Source organism: Cavia porcellus, unplaced genomic scaffold (genome assembly GCF_034190915.1).
Source record: "Cavia porcellus strain 051 isolate PalLab524CR breed Dunkin Hartley unplaced genomic scaffold, mCavPor4.1 scaffold_7, whole genome shotgun sequence".
NCBI lineage: Eukaryota > Metazoa > Chordata > Mammalia > Rodentia > Caviidae > Cavia > Cavia porcellus.
Window position 1 is genome coordinate 49,481,154 of NW_026947490.1, and position 18,430 is coordinate 49,499,583.

General features: G+C 34.4%; 1 protein-coding gene across 2 annotated transcripts in view; it reads left to right on the forward strand.

Annotated features, from left to right (window-relative positions):
• Atf6 (activating transcription factor 6) overlaps positions 1 to 18,430 on the forward strand; it is a 188,476-nt gene that overhangs the window by 69,790 nt on the left and 100,256 nt on the right. For both annotated transcript variants that reach the window (XM_013149252.3, XM_063253564.1), the window contains 5 exons: positions 1,425 to 1,556; positions 5,801 to 5,914; positions 7,078 to 7,177; positions 15,002 to 15,069; positions 18,306 to 18,420. In XM_013149252.3, the coding sequence (XP_013004706.2) occupies positions 1,425 to 1,556; positions 5,801 to 5,914; positions 7,078 to 7,177; positions 15,002 to 15,069; positions 18,306 to 18,420 (529 nt within the window). The remainder of the gene's footprint in view (positions 1 to 1,424; positions 1,557 to 5,800; positions 5,915 to 7,077; positions 7,178 to 15,001; positions 15,070 to 18,305; positions 18,421 to 18,430) is intronic.

An 18,430-nucleotide genomic window follows, 5' to 3' on the forward strand; every position in this document is an offset into this window, starting at 1 on the left:
GCTTCCCTCAAATTTGGAGTAAAACCACTATATCCCACAGAACTTGTTTGTCGAAACATGGGGCACTTACCTACTCTCTTTTTTTAAAAAATCAGCCATTCTTTTCCACTTCATGCCACTAAATAACCTTTTATGCTTTTCTAGGGTGATTCCCTTTGTATTGAATTTCAAGATTTTGACTAGTGTAAATTATGTGTGTGATATAATAAAATAAAACACAAAAATCTTAATGGCAAGCTAAGTTTCTAAGCACACAATTAATGTTAAATTACTGTTATATTTAATATGTGCATAAAAACATTAAATCAGTCTTCTTCCTGTTGCTGCTGTTGTTACTAAGAGTTAAATCCAGGGCTTGATTTTTTTATTTTCCACAAATATCTGTGCCTATCAAGAGGATGTGATATTGGTTAATGAAGGTATTAGGGAGGGTAAGGAGAAAGATGCAAACTGAAAATTTTATGTGTAGATAAAAATAGAAATATTTTTAAAATAAATTTTTGTTAGCTTTAGTTTAATAGCCTGAGTTCTGGAATTGTGAAAGGCTAACACTAAGTTTGACTATCAAAAGAGAATAATATGGCAGGGGATACAGCTTAGTGATACAGCACCTGTCTGGGAAGTGCAAGGTCGTGAGTTTGATTCCTGGTACCAATCAATCAATCAATCAATCAATAATCCTTCCTTTATGTGAAATAGTTCCTCATTGCAAACATCAGTTTGCAGCACTCAGCAGAACTTCTCAGTTTTAGCTGAGTTTTATATTTATTTAAACATAATGTTTTGTGTTTGTGTTTCTACTTTGTATCTGTATGGGTCAGTTAGCTGTTACTGAAGCAAACACCTGAGGTAAATCAACTTAAAACAGGAAGTCTCAGTCTGCAGTCACTTGGCCCTGTTGCTTTGGGCCTGTGGCAGCATAGTGCATCATCACAGGCGCGTGGGGCAGAGGAGTGCACCTCATGGTGGCTGAGAAGAAAGAAGGATAGGGTGGTCTGTAGCCCCAGTCTCTCCCTCAAAGACCACTTCTAGTGACCTCACTTCCTTTCATGAGACCAGACCTCCTAAAGGCTGGCACCAGCTTTCAACACATGGGCCTGTAAGGGACATTTAAGATTCAAACTATAGTAACTAACAATACCATTATAAAGTTTTTAAATGTACTGAATATTGCTTTTGTTAAGCAGTTTACAGGTAAGGAGTCTTTATACTTACAAAAATTTTCAAAGTTGTTTCTATATGTACAGGATACCAAGCTTAGAGTATTTATGTGTTAGTACACTGTTTTGACTTGCTTCTATCCCATTTGGTCTATGTACAGACCTATAAAGAAAGTCTGGTTTGTTATAGAGTACATGTAGCATAATGTGACTTTTTAAAATTTCAATTATTGTCTGTCTGTCTGTCTTTCCTTTTTTCTTTAGCATACTGGAACAGGACCCCAGAAGAACGAACCCTAATGTGAACACTGCAAATCAAAGGAGGCATCTTTTAGGATTTTCTGCTAAAGAAGAACAAGGAACATCAGATGATATCATCCAGAAAAATAGCTACAGGTGAGATGGCATGTTTATCTGATTAGTTTATACAAACTGAAACAGAATTCTATCTAGTATAACTTTATATCTAAACTATTTATATATAGCTTTGATAAGGAGAGCAGATGAATTACTGAGACCATTAGTAAATTTTATTTTTAAGATCAAGTCTAATAATAAATTTACATGGAAACATTTGACAGTTTTGAATTCTTGAGGTATGACCATAAAATCATAATTTGTGTGCATTAATATACACTGCTACTGAAACACAAAACTGAACCATGTGTAATACCTTCATTCATTTTGGCTAGTGTATTGTGTTTTTACATTTAATTTATCTAATATATGTTACTGTTTGATCTGTGGGTAGATATGCTAGGTTAGAATGATGAATGAACCTACGTGTAGTCATTAGACAAATTTATACTTATGTGATCTTTGCTAAATTTCTCCCATGTAAAATTTAATACTGATTTGATGAATTTCCATATTGCTTGTCAATAGAAGAAGACTTAGGAAAATAGAATTCCTGTATTCCTTTAACTTGAAGAAGGTGAGAGTGAACATATAGAGGACTGTGTACTTTCTGATAAACACTTCCTTGTGTTTTTGAAATTTTTATCAGAGTCATATGTACATGGGACCTTGACTAATAAGGTAAAGTAGAGTGACAGATGGCAAGCATTGCACAGTGTCATGTTTGAAATTTTTTAGAGATTTTTCACTTTTAATGTTGTGAGATTTTACAAGCTGAAGACCATAGAGGAATCATTCTTGATGACTTTGCTACATCTATACTACTGAGTGCAAAAATGACCATAGCTCCAGGCTTATTTCCATTTAGCCTACATGAGAAAAATTCTGTGAGGGCATCAGGCATAAGTCAGGACTATTTTGGACAAATAGGAAAGGGCAGTCACCTTCTGTAAAAGGCATCAGTCATAGCCTGTCTTTATTCCAGGAATTCTCGTCAACTCTAGCTCCCTACATCCTTTACTTTAATGATTATTTGCTGAAACTTTTCCTTTTGATATACAGTGGTTTGCAGGCAGCCTAGAACTCTGGGTTAGCGTGGGTCTAATTGTTTCCAGATTCCATGCTGACTTAGATGCTCCCTTTCCTTTCTCTTTTAACTCCACCCTGTCTCTGTCCTGGCATTCCTCTTATTGAGTGTTTTTTCTTTTTCCCCAAAGTATTTCTGACTGTTAGAACAAATCCAGTCAGCACAAATGTACAGAATCATTACTAGAGTTTATCATTTGGAAAGAAAATTATACATAAGAAATGCATTTTCAGAGCAATTTTGGATTTTCTCATGAACCACAAAGTGTGTTTTTATAAGTATACAGCATGACTTTTAAAATAATGCATGTGTGACAGATCTTTGTTCTTGATTTTTTTTTTTTTTAGTATATTTACAGCAGCTTCTTCCTATAGGCATTCAGAAGGGTATACATTTACCAAGCCCAAGACAATATGCCTTCATTCCCTGTGTATCAATACATCTGTCTTTACTCTAAATTACCTGCCTCCACTTAACCCAATGATAGAAAAAAGAGCACTTCAAGAATGGTCCTGGTGCGAGGAAAGCTGAGGTATCCTTAGCTATTTCTTCTTTTTCTCTGGGGGTGGAACACATGGCATTCTCTGGCTTTTATCTTGAACTTAGTTTTTCACTCTGCCAAAATTAGTTTTATCAAAGGGGCTAGTGATTTCAGTGTTGCCAAGCTCAACGGAAACTTCTGTCTTCATCTTTCTTGACCTTTCCCGGAACTCAGCTGTCTGGATCTCTCCCCACTTAAAAACTCCTTTTGTGTTGCTGCAGTTTTAGTCTTTCTTCCCTGCTGCTTCAGTCTTTTCCTCTAGCCAAATCTCAAGGTTTGGAACTGGGAACTTTTTGTTTTCTTTTTTGATTCACCTATAATTTAGTACAGAGTCCTTGTCTGTATATCCTTTTTTTTATTTTAAAGAGAAAAAGGAAATTATAGAAAAATCAAGAAGCAAACAAATCAAAACAACAAGAACAACAGTTATATATGTTTTCAAAACAGCACGACAGGAATTTAACAATGGTTGTTTTATTGTATATTATCTTCAAAATAATTGCTTAGGTTATCAGATACAGGAATAAAACAAAACAGCAGAATGGAACAAAACATGGAATTTCAAAAACAAGACAGAAGGAAATCCCCCACAATTGCTATAGTGTATCTGGTTATCCTCCACGTAGATGCTCAGACTACCAGCTTTAGGCTGCAAAGTCAATTAGACAATACAAGCGTTAAGTGATTTTTTTACTTTAGTTGCTATCATCTCAGCCTGACTTCCTCCAAATCAGCCCACGGATGGGTGGGGGGTATTGCTTTTCTTGTCTCCCTGCTGACACACCACCTGGCTCACTGGAAATATGTGGTTTGACGTCTCTATTCTCTTCCTGTTCCCCGCAGGAGCTCTGTCTGTGTATCCTGATGACAGTCTTGACTTCTTTTCTCAATTTCTAGATTCCTGTATCCAGTAGGCTCCCCAACTTGTCTAATATTCCAAACCTATCATGTACAGAGTAGAACTAAGTTCCTTCCTTTCTTTGCTCTTTTTTTTTTTTTTTTTTTTTTGCCTCCAAGCAGTCATCTATAATAGTCTTCCCCATTTCTAGTATGTAAGCTGGAAGCCCTGATTCCTCTTTTGACAAATGCTGTTAATATTCTTTCCAAAAATTGTTTTGAATCTGTCCATTGTCTCCATTTTCGTTGCCATGAACCTGGTCCGTGCCATCATGAGTTCTTGTCTGGATCGCTATTGTTCTCTTCTCACTAGCATCCAGGTTTTTCCTTTTGCCACCCTCAAATCCATTTAAAATTTTTTTAAAAATTTATTTAAAATTATTTTTTTGGTACCAGGAATTGATCAAATCCATTTTATATCCAAGTTATAAATTCAAATATTTCACTTCTATATTTAAGATATTTTTCTGTGTTCTTATTGTGTTTAGCAAGTTCTTATCATGATTGGCTTTTTCTGTCTTTCATGCTTCCTCTAGTGCCTGCTCCCACCCACTTGCTCATAATTCTTCAGCCAGTGGTCTTCTTTTATGTTCCTTGAGCTAGTTTTTCCTAACCTGATTCTACCTAGCTTCCTCCAGTTTCTGTGGGGCTGGCTTCGTATCATTTAGGCCTTGCCTTAACATCTCCCTCTCAGACCATTTTATCTGAAGTAGATACAAAGAGTATCTACTTTTTTTCCTGTTGGATTTCCTGGACCTGAAACAGAACCTGGCACATAGTTGATATTCAGGTGAATAAAAAAATAAAGTTTGGATCTTTTTATTTTATTTTTATTTTTTATAGTGCTGGGAATTGAATCTAGGACCTTGTGCATGCTAGACCAGTACTCTACCACTGAGCCACATCCCCAGGCCAAAAGTAAATCTTGCTATGTTAAATTTTATGTTTTTTTTTTTTTCTTTTAGTGTTTTGGCATATCCACTTTTATAAATCCAGAACATCATATATAAGGAATTTCAGGACAAATTTATGATTTCTTAGGGACAGCAATTAAAATAGCAGAATGAAGAGAATAAGTTAGCAATAATGTCCCTAGCTCAGATACTAATTTTCAACTCAAATTTCACTATCCGACATCCTAGATATGAATTGTGTGACTAGAGTGATGATTAGATAAATATTTTTCGAGCTGATAGGTAATTACTATCACGCTTTTGTATTATTAGTGATTCAGGTCTATGATTCTGAAACTGTAACTTTTTTACACTTTCATTTAATCCTGCCAAGTATTTTATGGATTACTTTGCCCCTACCTCAGATATACTTGTTTTAAGGAGGCTGTTAAGTTTTGTTATCACAGAATTACGAATGATCACAAGACTTTAGTCCTGGTCACATAATACTGTCTTTTCTATCAACCACTTGATCTTTCAAGTTCTCCCATTAATAAATTACTTTAAACTCATCAAAGGCATGAATCTTGTTATCATTGTATCCCTTATTTTTGATGCACATTAATAGCTCAATAAGTAATAAACCTGAATTACTATGCCATCTCTATAGAAATTTTCAAAATGACATTTGTTCTACATGGTTTATACTTTCTCTTTTTCTATCGTATTTATTTCTGCCTTGCAATATATTCTTTTTACAACATATTATTTCAGTGAAAAGTTGATGCTAGTGTTGGTTTTCTTTAAACAAACTTCCTAGGAATTTAAGAGACAAGGAAACAAATAATGTACATATATGTTTCAGGTATGATCATTCTGTTTCAAATGACAAAGCCCTAATGGTACTAACTGAAGAACCACTACTTTATATTCCTCCACCTCCTTGTCAACCCCTGATTAATACAACCGAGTCTCTCAGGTAAGTGTTGTAGATTTTGGCAGAAATATCTTGAGTGGGCTAGCCTTGGAATCTGAAAAGTATTTATTCAGAGTTACCAAATGGCTGAGAGAATCTCTCAATTACTTCTTGGATAACCATAAGTGTGTTAGTTGTCCAGTTTTCCTACCAACCTGATAGAGACGGTGATGGGTCTATTTGATGTGATGGTGGCATACTTGAAATTGTCTTATTTGAAACCTACAAAATAATGTTAAAATTCAGTGTAAAGACTATGCTTGTGAATGGTAACATCCATAGCAAGTGGTACCTTTTTCTTCAATTAGGAACATAATGATTTGATGATGTGCAATACCTAGGCATTTTTCTATGATTCCAACTTCCTTATCAACTTTTCCCTTGAGTTTTTCCTGTGATTTTGGAATAGATCCCCACACTTCAAAAACTGCCTCAGTTTTGTGTGTCTGCGTATAAGTGATAATCAACTATAATCAAATAAGCATAGCCTCACACCTTTGTAGCGTCTCTGGAAAGTAAGCAGAGGGAAGTTGTACTGAACTAGCCTTTAATTTACACTGTTAAAAATATGAACTTTCTTTTTCCTTTGGCACTTCGTTTTCTTCTCCTGAAAAAGCAGGATTTTCAAAGGTCTTAACATACCCATTTGCTGGTAGTAGTCCTGTGATGACCTGTTAGGATTTCTCTAGTGTCTCAGATGCTTGTATATATTGTACATATCTTGAGAGCAGATACAGGAAATATTTTAGTGGAAAAACTGTTTCAGCTAGTATTTATATTGAGCAGATATTTAACTGTGGTTTTATTTGAATTTTAAACTCATAATTGAAGAGGATAGCATATAAAAATGCATGTCTTATTAAAAACAAGATTAAGACAAAAAAAAAAGTAAAAAAAGGGGCTGGGGATTTAGCTCAGCAGCATAAGCGTCTGCCTTGCAAGCAGGCAGTCGTGAGTTCGATCCCTGCTACTGGTAAAAATGAAAAAGACAAAAAAACAAACAAACAAACAAAAACACAAGATTAATTGTCTTAGCTTTTTCAAGTCAGAAAGCAAGTGAGTAAGCAAGACCTTGGAAAACTCTTTGAAACCTACAGAATGATTAAATTCATTTCCATCCACATCTAATTCTGTGAAATATGTTGTATTCATTGTTTGTTTTATAGGTTAAATCATGAACTGCGAGGTTGGGTTCACAGACATGAAGTAGAAAGGACCAAGTCAAGAAGGATGACAAATAATCAACAGAAGACCCGTATCCTTCAGGTTTGTGTCTGCTTGTCATCAAACAACGACTCGCACAGTTGGAAGGCTTCCCCCAGCGGTTACTATCTTCCTTGGAAAGTTTTGGAGGTTTAACTAATTCCTGCTCTCTCTTGCTGCCTCTAAGGTAGCTGTCCTTGACACTAAAGTCCTCCTCTTAGGTTTTATGACACTTAAGTTAGCTTTTATAGTACTAATATTTCCTACTCAGCCATGTTCTATTTCCTGCCTTCTCCTTTAAATTTGCTTCAAGCCAGGGGTTCCTATGCAAAGGTCTATCAAACATTTTTTTGACACATACCTGATACAATAGTATATCTAATAAATAGTATATGTATCTCAGCTCTTCTTACAGCTTCTCAGAGCATGTTGAAGCATAAGCAGCTTGGAAGTGGAGATGCATCCATGGAGGGCATTTCTGAATTTGGTCTTGACCCACTATGGTTAATGACAGAATTCCTTAGAACTATTCAGGAGAGCTTTTATCATAATGTTATTGGTCATAAAGCATCATTTATAGTCATTCTATCATTCATCAAATATTTATTACTACTTCTGAAGCATTTACACTAGCAATGTCAAACTGGGAACTCCCAGCAAAATTGCCCATGGTGTTGATGATGACCCAGGGACTGTTTTAGGCCTGAGAATATGGTGGTGAGTATGATAAAGTCCCTGCTTTCATGGAGCTTAAAGTGTAGTGGGAGAGAGAAGAATAAACAAAAAAGTAAATACACATACTTAAAGTTAGAGATAAGTTTGCTAAAAAAATAAAATGTTGTGGAAGATTAGAAATTGGAGTAAGAAATGAGGGACTATTTGAGATCAAGTGGTCAGAAAAAGTTTCCCTGAAGAAATTCCAGGTACTGTAATTAATGCTGACTATTATAGCAGCCTCAAAATCTTTCTAGCTTGATGGAGTAAAAGCTTGTTTCTCAGGCCAAGAATATAGTTCAGTGGCATGGCGCCTGCCTGGCAAGCACAATGGCTGAGTTCAATTTCTGGTACCAAAAAAGAACTTGTTTCTTATACAAAGTGCAGCATAGTTCTCTAGACTGCCTTCTTTCCAAGCAGTGTCTTAGGGATTCATGTTCTTTCTATTATGTAGTTCCAATAACTTACAACTTTTGCTTCTGGCTTTGGGTTTTGGTGAAGAGAAAGCTTGGAAAATCCCACCAAGTGTTTTAGGAATCATTATGTCATCAGTGGTCATTAGTGATCATTTAGTTAGTTAAAATGTTACTTTTGCCTACTGCAAGGGAGACTGGAACATGTAGCTTTCCTTTATGCACAAGGGATTGGTGAGGGTACTGCTTTTGCCATAGGCAGAGAAAACAAAGTAGTAATACAGGGGGAAAATGAAGAAAGAGCTGTCAGACAGCAGAAACATGAGGGAACAGTTTACATGTGGCGGAACCTCAAGAAGATGAGTATGGCTGGAATGCAGGGATGAGGGGAGCATGGTAGGAAATAAGATTAGAGAGGTTGCAACAGTTTGCTCATAGCATACTTCATCAGCTTGTATCATGGGCATGAGGAAACACCATTGAAAAATCTGAGTATGCTGGACGTGCCTGGCATCACAGCATTTGGGAAGTTGAGGCAGGAGGATTGCCATGAGTTTGAAGCCAGCCTGGGCTATATCAGTGAGTTCAAGGCCAGCCTGTACTACGTAGTGAGACTTTGTCTCAAAAAGAAATAAATAAAAAGAAAAGAAAAGTTTGACCAGATTAGTGACATGTTCTGATTATACACACACATGGTTTTTTTGGCAAGACCAAAAACTCAGAGCATCATATATGCCAGGCAAAGTGTCCTACCATTGAGCTACATTCCTGGTTTATATTTTTAAAAGATCATTCTAGCTGCTATATGGTAGGTCATGGCAGGGAGGATTAGTAGAAGTAAGGAGTTCAATTAAGATGCCATTTTAGTAGTGTAGGTGAGAGATCTTATGGGACCCATACTAATATAATAGATGTGAAACTGGGGAAAGTATTTGGATGCCAAATATAGTTTGAAAGTAGAACTATTTGAAATTGGTGCTGTAAAATAAAAAGGAATTAATGGTAGCTCCTTTGCCTTAAGTACTGCATGAATAGTGATTCTATTTACTAACACCAAGATTGAAGAATGAAAAGTTGTACAAAAAAGTTAAGGATTTAGACATATTGAATTTGATAGGAGTATTGGACATTCAAGTGGAGAAGTCTGGTGGACAATCAAGTGTCTATGTCTAGAGTTTAGTAAAGAAGTTAAAGCTACATGTTTCATTTGGGGTAATATTTCCTAGTGAGAAACCAAAGAGGAAAGAAGGAGGTTGACGAATTGATTCTTGGGCCAATTCCAACCTTAGAGGCAAAGGAGCAGGAGGACCACGTGAGAAGGAAGATGTGTAGTAAGCCAGTATGAAGAAAAGTATGACGCCCAAAACCCAAGCAAAGATTTTTTTTACAGAAGCAAGACCCACATAATTGTTTTGTGGCAATATCATGCCTATTTTTTTTTTATCATTGCAATATAACTTGAAATCAGGATCGTGATGTTCCTGCTCCCCTACCACCCCCAGGATTGATTTTTGTATCCTAGGTCTCTTATGCTTCCAAATAAATTTTAGGATATTTTCTCTTAAAAAAAAAGCAAGATATGATAAACTGTAGGCTAAGAGATATTGATGAATGATGACTGAGAAATTAACATTGAACTTGTAGATCATTAGAACTTGGTAACTTTTATAGAAGTTGTGATGACAAGTCTACTTGAACTGCATTTGATTAGTAACAAGAGATGAGAAAGTGGGGAAAATTATTCAGAATGATTCCCATAAATGAGAATAGAGCAGCTCCAGAGATCAAGAAAAAAGTTTTATTCTGGAGTGGAAAATATTTGATGAGATTTGCATGCTTATATGCTAGTGGAAACATTTTAATTATTTGATCATTTATTGACTAATTGGAAGCAACATGTGGTAGGTACACTCAGAAATATATTGAAAGGATACCCAGAGACATGAACTTTTAAGCAATATGGAACCTTACTAACATTGGAGTGCAGAGTTGGACTGCAAAAACTGTAGTCTTCCAAATCTCACACATCAGCTGCCATGATAGCCAGAGGGAAAGCAGACTCTCTCCCAACTACTTTTGAAATCTGGAGCAAGCACATCTTTATATCTTTTACTGGGGAGGAATTACTGGGTATTGAACCAAGGGTTCATACCTAGGGTTCATACTCAACTCTTTAAATTTTTTTTTTAGTTTTAGACTAGGTCCTACTAAATTTCCCAGACTGGGCTCAAACTTGTGATCCTCCTGCCTCAGCTTCTCAGAGTGTTGGGATTACAGGCATGCATCACTATGCCCAACTGCAGAACCTAAATTACATCCAAAACCCCACCATGGTGACAAATGATTTTAAGTAGTATAGTTTTCACGCTCCCATCTTTTGCAATATAGGAGAAGAACACAGGCGGCGGGAATAATTTGCCAGTAGATAATCCCACACAGCTGCTATAATGCTTTGTATGAAAAATTAGATTAAAGTTCTTAATTTAAATGAGGATTTTTTTTTGCTTTTATTTAGATGTACTTTGCCATGTTATTCTTTTCATGTTCATTGGGTAAAAGAATAGAGCACTTACTGTAGATGGGGTATTATTTTAAATCTTGAAGGAATTCTAATACAAGGAAAGTAATTTTGTTTTAATTTCATAGTCTCTGTTCACTTAGAAAAGATTTATAACTTAATCAAAAGTCTTGCCTACTATTTTTGGAACTTGGATACCGATCAGAAATGAGAGAATGTCAGCTTTCTGTTAGGGAACTTGGGTAATATTCAGAAATGTGAAAATCTTAGCTTTTACCAAAAAAGGAGTAACAGAATGCATCTGTACTTGTCGTAGTAAAAAAGTTGTTTATTTAGTTAGAGGAAAGATAAGGGTTATTACCAGAGTTTTGGGCCATCGGTCCCAACTTGAAGGATCCTAACAGACTAGGTTCTGCCACCTGTTTCAAGATGCCACAGTCCAAAGATGAACAGAGGGGAGAATAGGAAAGAAGTTGAATGATTATAGTTATACTGGGAAGAAAGGGACTTGATTCTTTTGCCCTGTCTTCAGCAGTACTGGAATAAGCTCCCAGATTTTATAGACAGAGGGACCAGAGATTTGTGTAGTCAACCAGTCTTTGTCAAAAGGTGGTCTGGATGATCAGTATCTCGGGGTTGGTCAACCATGGCTATGTTGGCTGTGATAAGATTTAAGTTGTTATTGCCTAGGGGATAGTTTTGTGACTGTAATATGTTTCCAGGAATTCAAGGTGAATGCCAGGCAGAGTGATTCAGAGCAGAGGAGTTGAATATAAAATGGAGACAAAAATGCTGTTTTCATCTTGCTTTAAGTTACCTGTTGGACACTTACAGGCCCATGTGAAGAGTCAAATGTTTTTAACAAGATTATTCTGTTTATGCTGTTGTCAGCTCTAAAGCATGTAAAAATTCCTTTGATTCTCTACTTTGTCTTCTTTTTAATTTTTAACCTTCTTTTCTCCAAGGTTACTTACTTAACATACTAAAAGAATCCACAAGTCTCATAAGATAGTCTATTCATTTGATGATTTGACATTTCTTTGAAATTTCTATCATTTATAAATTAATTTGGATTTGCATTGTCCTCTTTCATAATCTTACCCTCTTAGGTTGTGAGTTACTAGAAAAAGTCTCAAATAAGTGGAAATACCTTTCAAAATGAAAGAAAAATAAAGATATTCAAAAGCTAAGGAGTTGTTTTCTAGAGGACCTGAAGTATAAGAAATTTCAAAAATTTTTAGACTAAGAAAAATGATATCAGCTAGAACTGCAGATTAGCAGAGGAAAATTAGCAGATTAGCAGGGAAGGGCATCAGAATGGGTAAGTATCTCGGTAAAGACACTTTAAAAAAATTTTGTACATTATATTTGTATAAATTCCTTTCAAAGACTGTTAGTTTTTTAGCAGTAATAAAAGCAGTTAGTTGTGGGATTTATAGATTAAATAGAAGGACACAAAGGGAGGGAAGAAATAAGTAGAAATATACTGCTAAATTATTATATTGCTCAAATAATATTTCAAAGTGCACTGTGAGTAACTCAAAGTGAATGGTACCAAACCTTATATATACCATGTTTTCCCTATACATAGATATGTCCTATACACCTATGATAAAGGTTAATTTATGGACTAGGCACAATAGGAGATTAACAGCAATAATAAATATAATAATACAACCATATACTGTAATAAAACTGCTAGCATCCCTATTTTTGTGCTTGGCACCCTTATGAAGTAAAAGTAAAACATGTATTATAGTACCGTAACAGCTGATGTGACCAGATGGCACAGGCAAATAGTGTTCATGGCGTGGATTTGCTAGACAAAGGGGTGTTTCATGTTCCAGGCAGGATGAAACAGGATGGTTAGAAATTTCATTGGATTGCTCAGGACAGGACACAGTTTAAACCTTGTGAATTACGCATTTCTGGAATTTTCCATTTGATGTTTTTGGGCCACAGCTGACTATGAGTAACAGAAACCATGGTCTGCAAAACTGTTGGGGGTACTGTACAGCTAAAAATGCCAATGCAGTTTAAATAGAACACAAAGCATCAGTTCAAGAAAATAAAGGCAAGAAAAGAGAAACAGAGCAAAGAGAATATGTAGAAAATACATACCAAGATAGATTTAAATCAAGTAATGTAGTAATTAAATCTGGTGAGCTAAAACATCAATTAAAAACCAGAGGTTGTCAAAGTAGATTTTTTTTTTTTTTTTGGTCTTTTTCCTTTTTATCGGTACCAGGGATCGAACTCACGACTGCCTGCTTGCAAGGCAGGTGCTTATGCCGCTGAACTAAATCCCCAGCCCCATCAAAGTAGATTTTTAAAAAAGAAAGATCCAAATATTTAGGTAAATTACACCGGCAGTTTACGTCTTCATTTTAAATGTAAAGATACAGACAGATAGAAAAAAATAAATGGATAAAAATGTATATACTGTGCAAGTATAAGCATTAAAAACTGACTGGTATATTAACCACATAAAGTAGACTTCCAAATAAAGGTTATCATAACAGGCAAGGAAAGAAATTTCATAATGATAAAGGGAATGTTCATCAAAAAGACATAGTAATTCAAATAACAAAGCTTTGAAATGCACAAAACAAAAAATAACAGAACTAAAGGGAAAAGTAGATCTGCAGCATAACCAGAGACTTTTAACATCCTTCTTTTTGTATAAGTGCCTACTTCATATTTTTGTTAATTACCACCTTTCAGTAAGTCTATATAAATAAAAATAAAAAGCCAGTTTTTCAAAATTTCCTTTGTTAATTGGTGTAAAGCATGCATAGGTAAATGGCATATCTAATTTCTTTTTGCCTGATGGGTCTGTAATTCAATTTTTGCTTAAAACCTACCCATTCATTTCTAAGAGTAGGAAAAGAAATTTGGCTTCTTTTACACTTCTGTGCTCATTTCCTATGTGCCAAAGTAGTAGGAATCATTTAAAATTCCCACTGGAGATTTCAACTGTTCATTTTAAGCCTTATATGTATCAATCAGGTATAATTCAATTTTGGTCTTATTTACTACATGCTTGATAATCATGTCAGTAAGTATAGTATTTTATTTGTTTCTTTTTTTATTTTCACTTTATTGGTGTGTTTTTCATTTTTGTTTAATAAGCAGTTATTAAATATTTACTACATGTAAGACCAACAGTTGATTTTCATAAAGGAAGACCCTTGACTTGTTACAGAGCTAAAAGTTGGAAGCCCAGTAGTCAATCCTTTTATATTTGTTCTATTCACCAAATAAAATTGCTCTTTCTTAAATAAAATTATTCCTTAATACCTTCAACTTTTTTCATACATGCTTCTCTTTTAGCATTTATCATGCTAAATACATGTATTATTTTTATATATCAGTTTGCCCATTTAAACAGTTTCTTGAAGATAATCAGTTACGCACTTTTGCAGTCTTCCTGCATGTAATGCACAAAGGTGCTTTGATTGATACAAGATGGGTATGTGGACACAATAATGAATAAATGCCAAATGTCTTGGAACTAAACAATTATGTAAGGCACTGTTTGACTGGAAAATATTTAGGTCACCTTCTAATTAAGTAATAGTAATATGTCCTTGAATTATTGATGTCCTTAAAAAATTCTGAAAATCAATTTATAAAACTTCCATGGAATATAAAATCACATTGCAGAGCATATGCTATATAAAAGAGAAGCAATATAGTGTATCTGAACCAGTACTGGTTCTAGATTAAACTGTTGTCTTGCTAAAAGTAGTAGATCTCTTTAGTGAGATTTAGTCCATGGGTGAAGGTATGAAGATACTTAGTAAACAATGGGGACCTACTTTTCACTTTTCATAGGGATCTCTGCTTTTCACCTTCCATACTTCCTAGGAACTTTCCATTAATAACAGTTATTTTTAGGTAAATTTAAGTTGTTACGTGTGCAACAATTCTTATGTGGCTTGATTATAAAGTTCTTGGACTAAACTTTGTTTTTTTTTTTTTTTTGGACTTTATAGAAAGTGCCTTAAATACCTTAATCTCCGTAAAACTCCGTAAGAATCTCAAGCAGAGTTATACTTAAAGAATTCTAATTTCTACATTGGTGTTTAATTACATGAACTTAATATGTCACAATATCCGTGAAAAACAATATGAATACTTTAATAAAAATTTTATAAATGAAAATATTGAATGATTTGGTATAGGAAGATCTTATTTGATTTTACTATATGACATTAAGCTTTTTCTTTTTTCTTCTAGGGTGCTCTGGAACAGAGCTCAAATTCTCAGCTGATGGCTGTTCAATACACAGAAACCACTAGTATCAGGTAAGAAAGTATAGAAAGTCTTGGCTATAGGATTTTAAAAGGCATATCTTTTAGTAAAGGTGAAATTTGTACTTTGTTTTGACCTTATCTATATCTTTTATGTTGCTTCATATAAAAATGCTAATTTTTAATATGTAATTGGAGTAAAGCTAAATTCTCTCAAAATATCTGCTCTTCCAGATTCTTTAAGTACGTAGTCAGTGTGCAGTTCTGTAATAATTTTGTTGAAAATCTTAAATAAGCATAGCTTTCTTTTACTTGATTTGCATTTATTTCCTAAGTCTAAAAGAGTGGAATGCTGTTTTTTTGACTGTTCTCTGCCAGGTATTTTGCTGAGTGCTTTATATTTAGTTTATGTTTAAATCCATATAGTAATTTAAAGTATATTTTATATATGAAAAACTGGGCAAATCATTAATCTGATGTAATTTTCAGTCATAGAACCAAGTAGCAGAAGCAGAGTTTAGACCTTGATTCTTAAAATTTATTTTATACTATAAAAGACTACTTAAGAGTTTGAAAGAGTCTAGAATATTTAGAGGTTTAAATCTCTTCACTAAAACATATCCAAGTAAAAAGAAGATAATGTGGGAGGCAATAATAGTGTCATGATTAAGAGGCAGTTCTGAAGTTTATCAGAGTTCAAATCATTTCACTGCCACTTAACTTGGTGTGTGGTTCAGGCAGGGCAATGTAATTGAAATTTAGTCATCAACACAATTATTACAGCATTGATGTACTCTAGTGGCTAAATTAGACAATATATTTCAAGCACTTACACATATTAAGTGCTCTCTCAAATGGTGATGATGTGGCAGTATTGACAATTATCTCAGGAGTGCAAATGGAGAGTCTCAGGTTCTGTCCTGTAGCTCTCCTACAGACTCACTGTTCACTGTTTAATATTAACTTACCATGTGTTTACTGAGGGCCTATCCCACATGCTGGACACTGGGCCTGAAAAAGATGTATGTGTAAAGCTGTAAGTTGAAAGGTATTTTATTTATTATCTTATTAATTAAGAATTCTAGGGCAATGAAGAGCATATTGGTAATCATAAAAATTTAAAATGCTGAGATTATATTATCCTGTTAAAATGGGCAATTTAAATATATTTATGTCAACTAGCAATTCTCTATTAACCAGAATTCAATCACTACATACTTATTTTAAGAAATATGTAACAATTTTTGATTCATGATTATGATGGAATAGTGTTTCTTCACTAGTTAAAAATTTTTTAGTGATTTATAATTAGTACTTATTCATGGGTCCAAATCTTATTGATAGCATTTATCTGCTAATCTGCCTGCGTGCTAGAATGCTTGTGACTCTAAACTCAATGTTTTTGATTTTTGTGGTTATTTGTAAGCATGCATAAATGTGTGTGGAACACAGATACCACATAAAATAAGAACTAACTATACATCCAGAACATCGGAGTGAGAAATGGTCAAGTGAGGTAAAGGGATCACGTCAAAGGAAGGTTTTGTGACTCATCATTTCCTTTTAGGCTGATCTTGTTCATCTTTTAAAGTTTTTTATTGATACTTAAACATTTTCTCTTTGGAGAAAAATGATATTTGATCTTTTTAATTCTTCTGGATGTTGGTTTATTGTGCTCAAAATTAATAGATTAAAATTTTAAGGAGTATATTTTTATCACTTGAGTCTATCATTTTAGGTATGATATCATTTTGAAGTATTATAATTTTAGTTTTTATTTTTTTTATTTTAGTTATTATTGATCAAGTTACCTACATGGCTTTTTTAGTGTCAGTTTCTAGCAGTTGTAGAGTGATATTTTTCCTTATAACATCTCTGACCCCAATAATAATTCTGCCAGGCTTTTGTGGTTATACTTATTTTATTGAGGAAGAAACTTTGTTTCCTCAGAAGGTCACTGTCTCCTAAAGCACCTCTCCAGGAGTGGAATGAAACAAAAATTCAAACCAATTTTTAACTCCTAATTTTTTTTTTTACCTTTCATACATGCCCATAGACAACCTTGCCTTCACATATTTGGCAAAATGGTGAAAAATAAATTTTCCATACTTAGCTTTTATTATGAACATTTAAAAAATCATATAAGCAGAAATTTTTATTTCTAAATATTTTATAACTTTTACATGTTTTGCAGTGTGCTTGACTATCTATACATTTTAGAATCTTGATTCAGAAATGAGAATTTTGGTTTTAGCAAAATGGATTTTATAAATGTCCTTAATCTTTTTTCTTTTTCCTTTCTTTCTTTCTTTTTTTTGGTCTTTTTTGAGGCAAGGTTTCATTATATGGTTCAGGCTAACCGTGAACTCGCTTTGTAACCCAGGCTGGCTTAAAACTCACAATGATTCTTCTGTCTCAGCCTCCCAAGTGCTGGGATTACAAGCATGTGCCACCATGCCTGGCTTAATGTCCTCAATCTTGGGGTAAAATGTTGTTTAAAAGCTTACTGCGAGACATATGCATTTGCATGTTTAAGGAATCCCTGTTTACAAAAACCAAGAAATGGAAATAATCTAAGTGTCCATCAACCTGATGAATGAATGGAGAAAGTGTGTGTATGTTTGTGTTTGTGTTTGTATTTGTGTGTGTGTGTGTGTGTGTGTGTGTGTGTGTGTGTGTGTGTGTGTGTGTAGCACGTTCAGGGGAATATTACTCAGCCATAAGAAGGATGAAAACCTGTCATTTGTGTCAGACCTGGAATTGGAGAATATATATCAGCCTCAGAAGGACAAATAGCACATGATCTTCTTCACATGTGAGATTTAAAAGAGTTGATCTCATAGAGCAGAATAGTGGTTACCAGGGCTAGGGAGATTGGTGGGGAGGTGAACAGTGGGGAAAGGTTAATCATTGGGTTCTAGGTTACAGCTTGATAGAAGTAAGTTCTGGTTTTCCTTTGCATGGTAGCATCATTATACTAATGATAATGTACTGCATATTTAAATGTTTTTGGTATAAATAAATGATGAGTAGGTAAGAATGCTTACTCTGAGTGAAACATAAACAATATATGCATGTATTGAAATGTCACCTGGTACTCCATAAATATATATAATTTTTTATGTGTCAATTACAGAAATAATTAAATATATTTTAAAATAAAGATTGTTGCCAAATTGCTGGTTGAAAGAGATTTTTATAATTCACACATAACCTCAGAATGGGAAGAATTTGGGGAGAACTGAAACGTCTTTACTTATTAATGATAGTTTACTTTTTTCTTATTTTAGTAGCAACTCAGGGAATGAGTTACAAGTATATTATGCTCCAGCCGGAAGTTATCAAGACTTCTTTGAAGCTATTCGCAGGAGGGGAGACACATTTTATGTTGTGTCATTTCGAAGGGTAAGTTTAT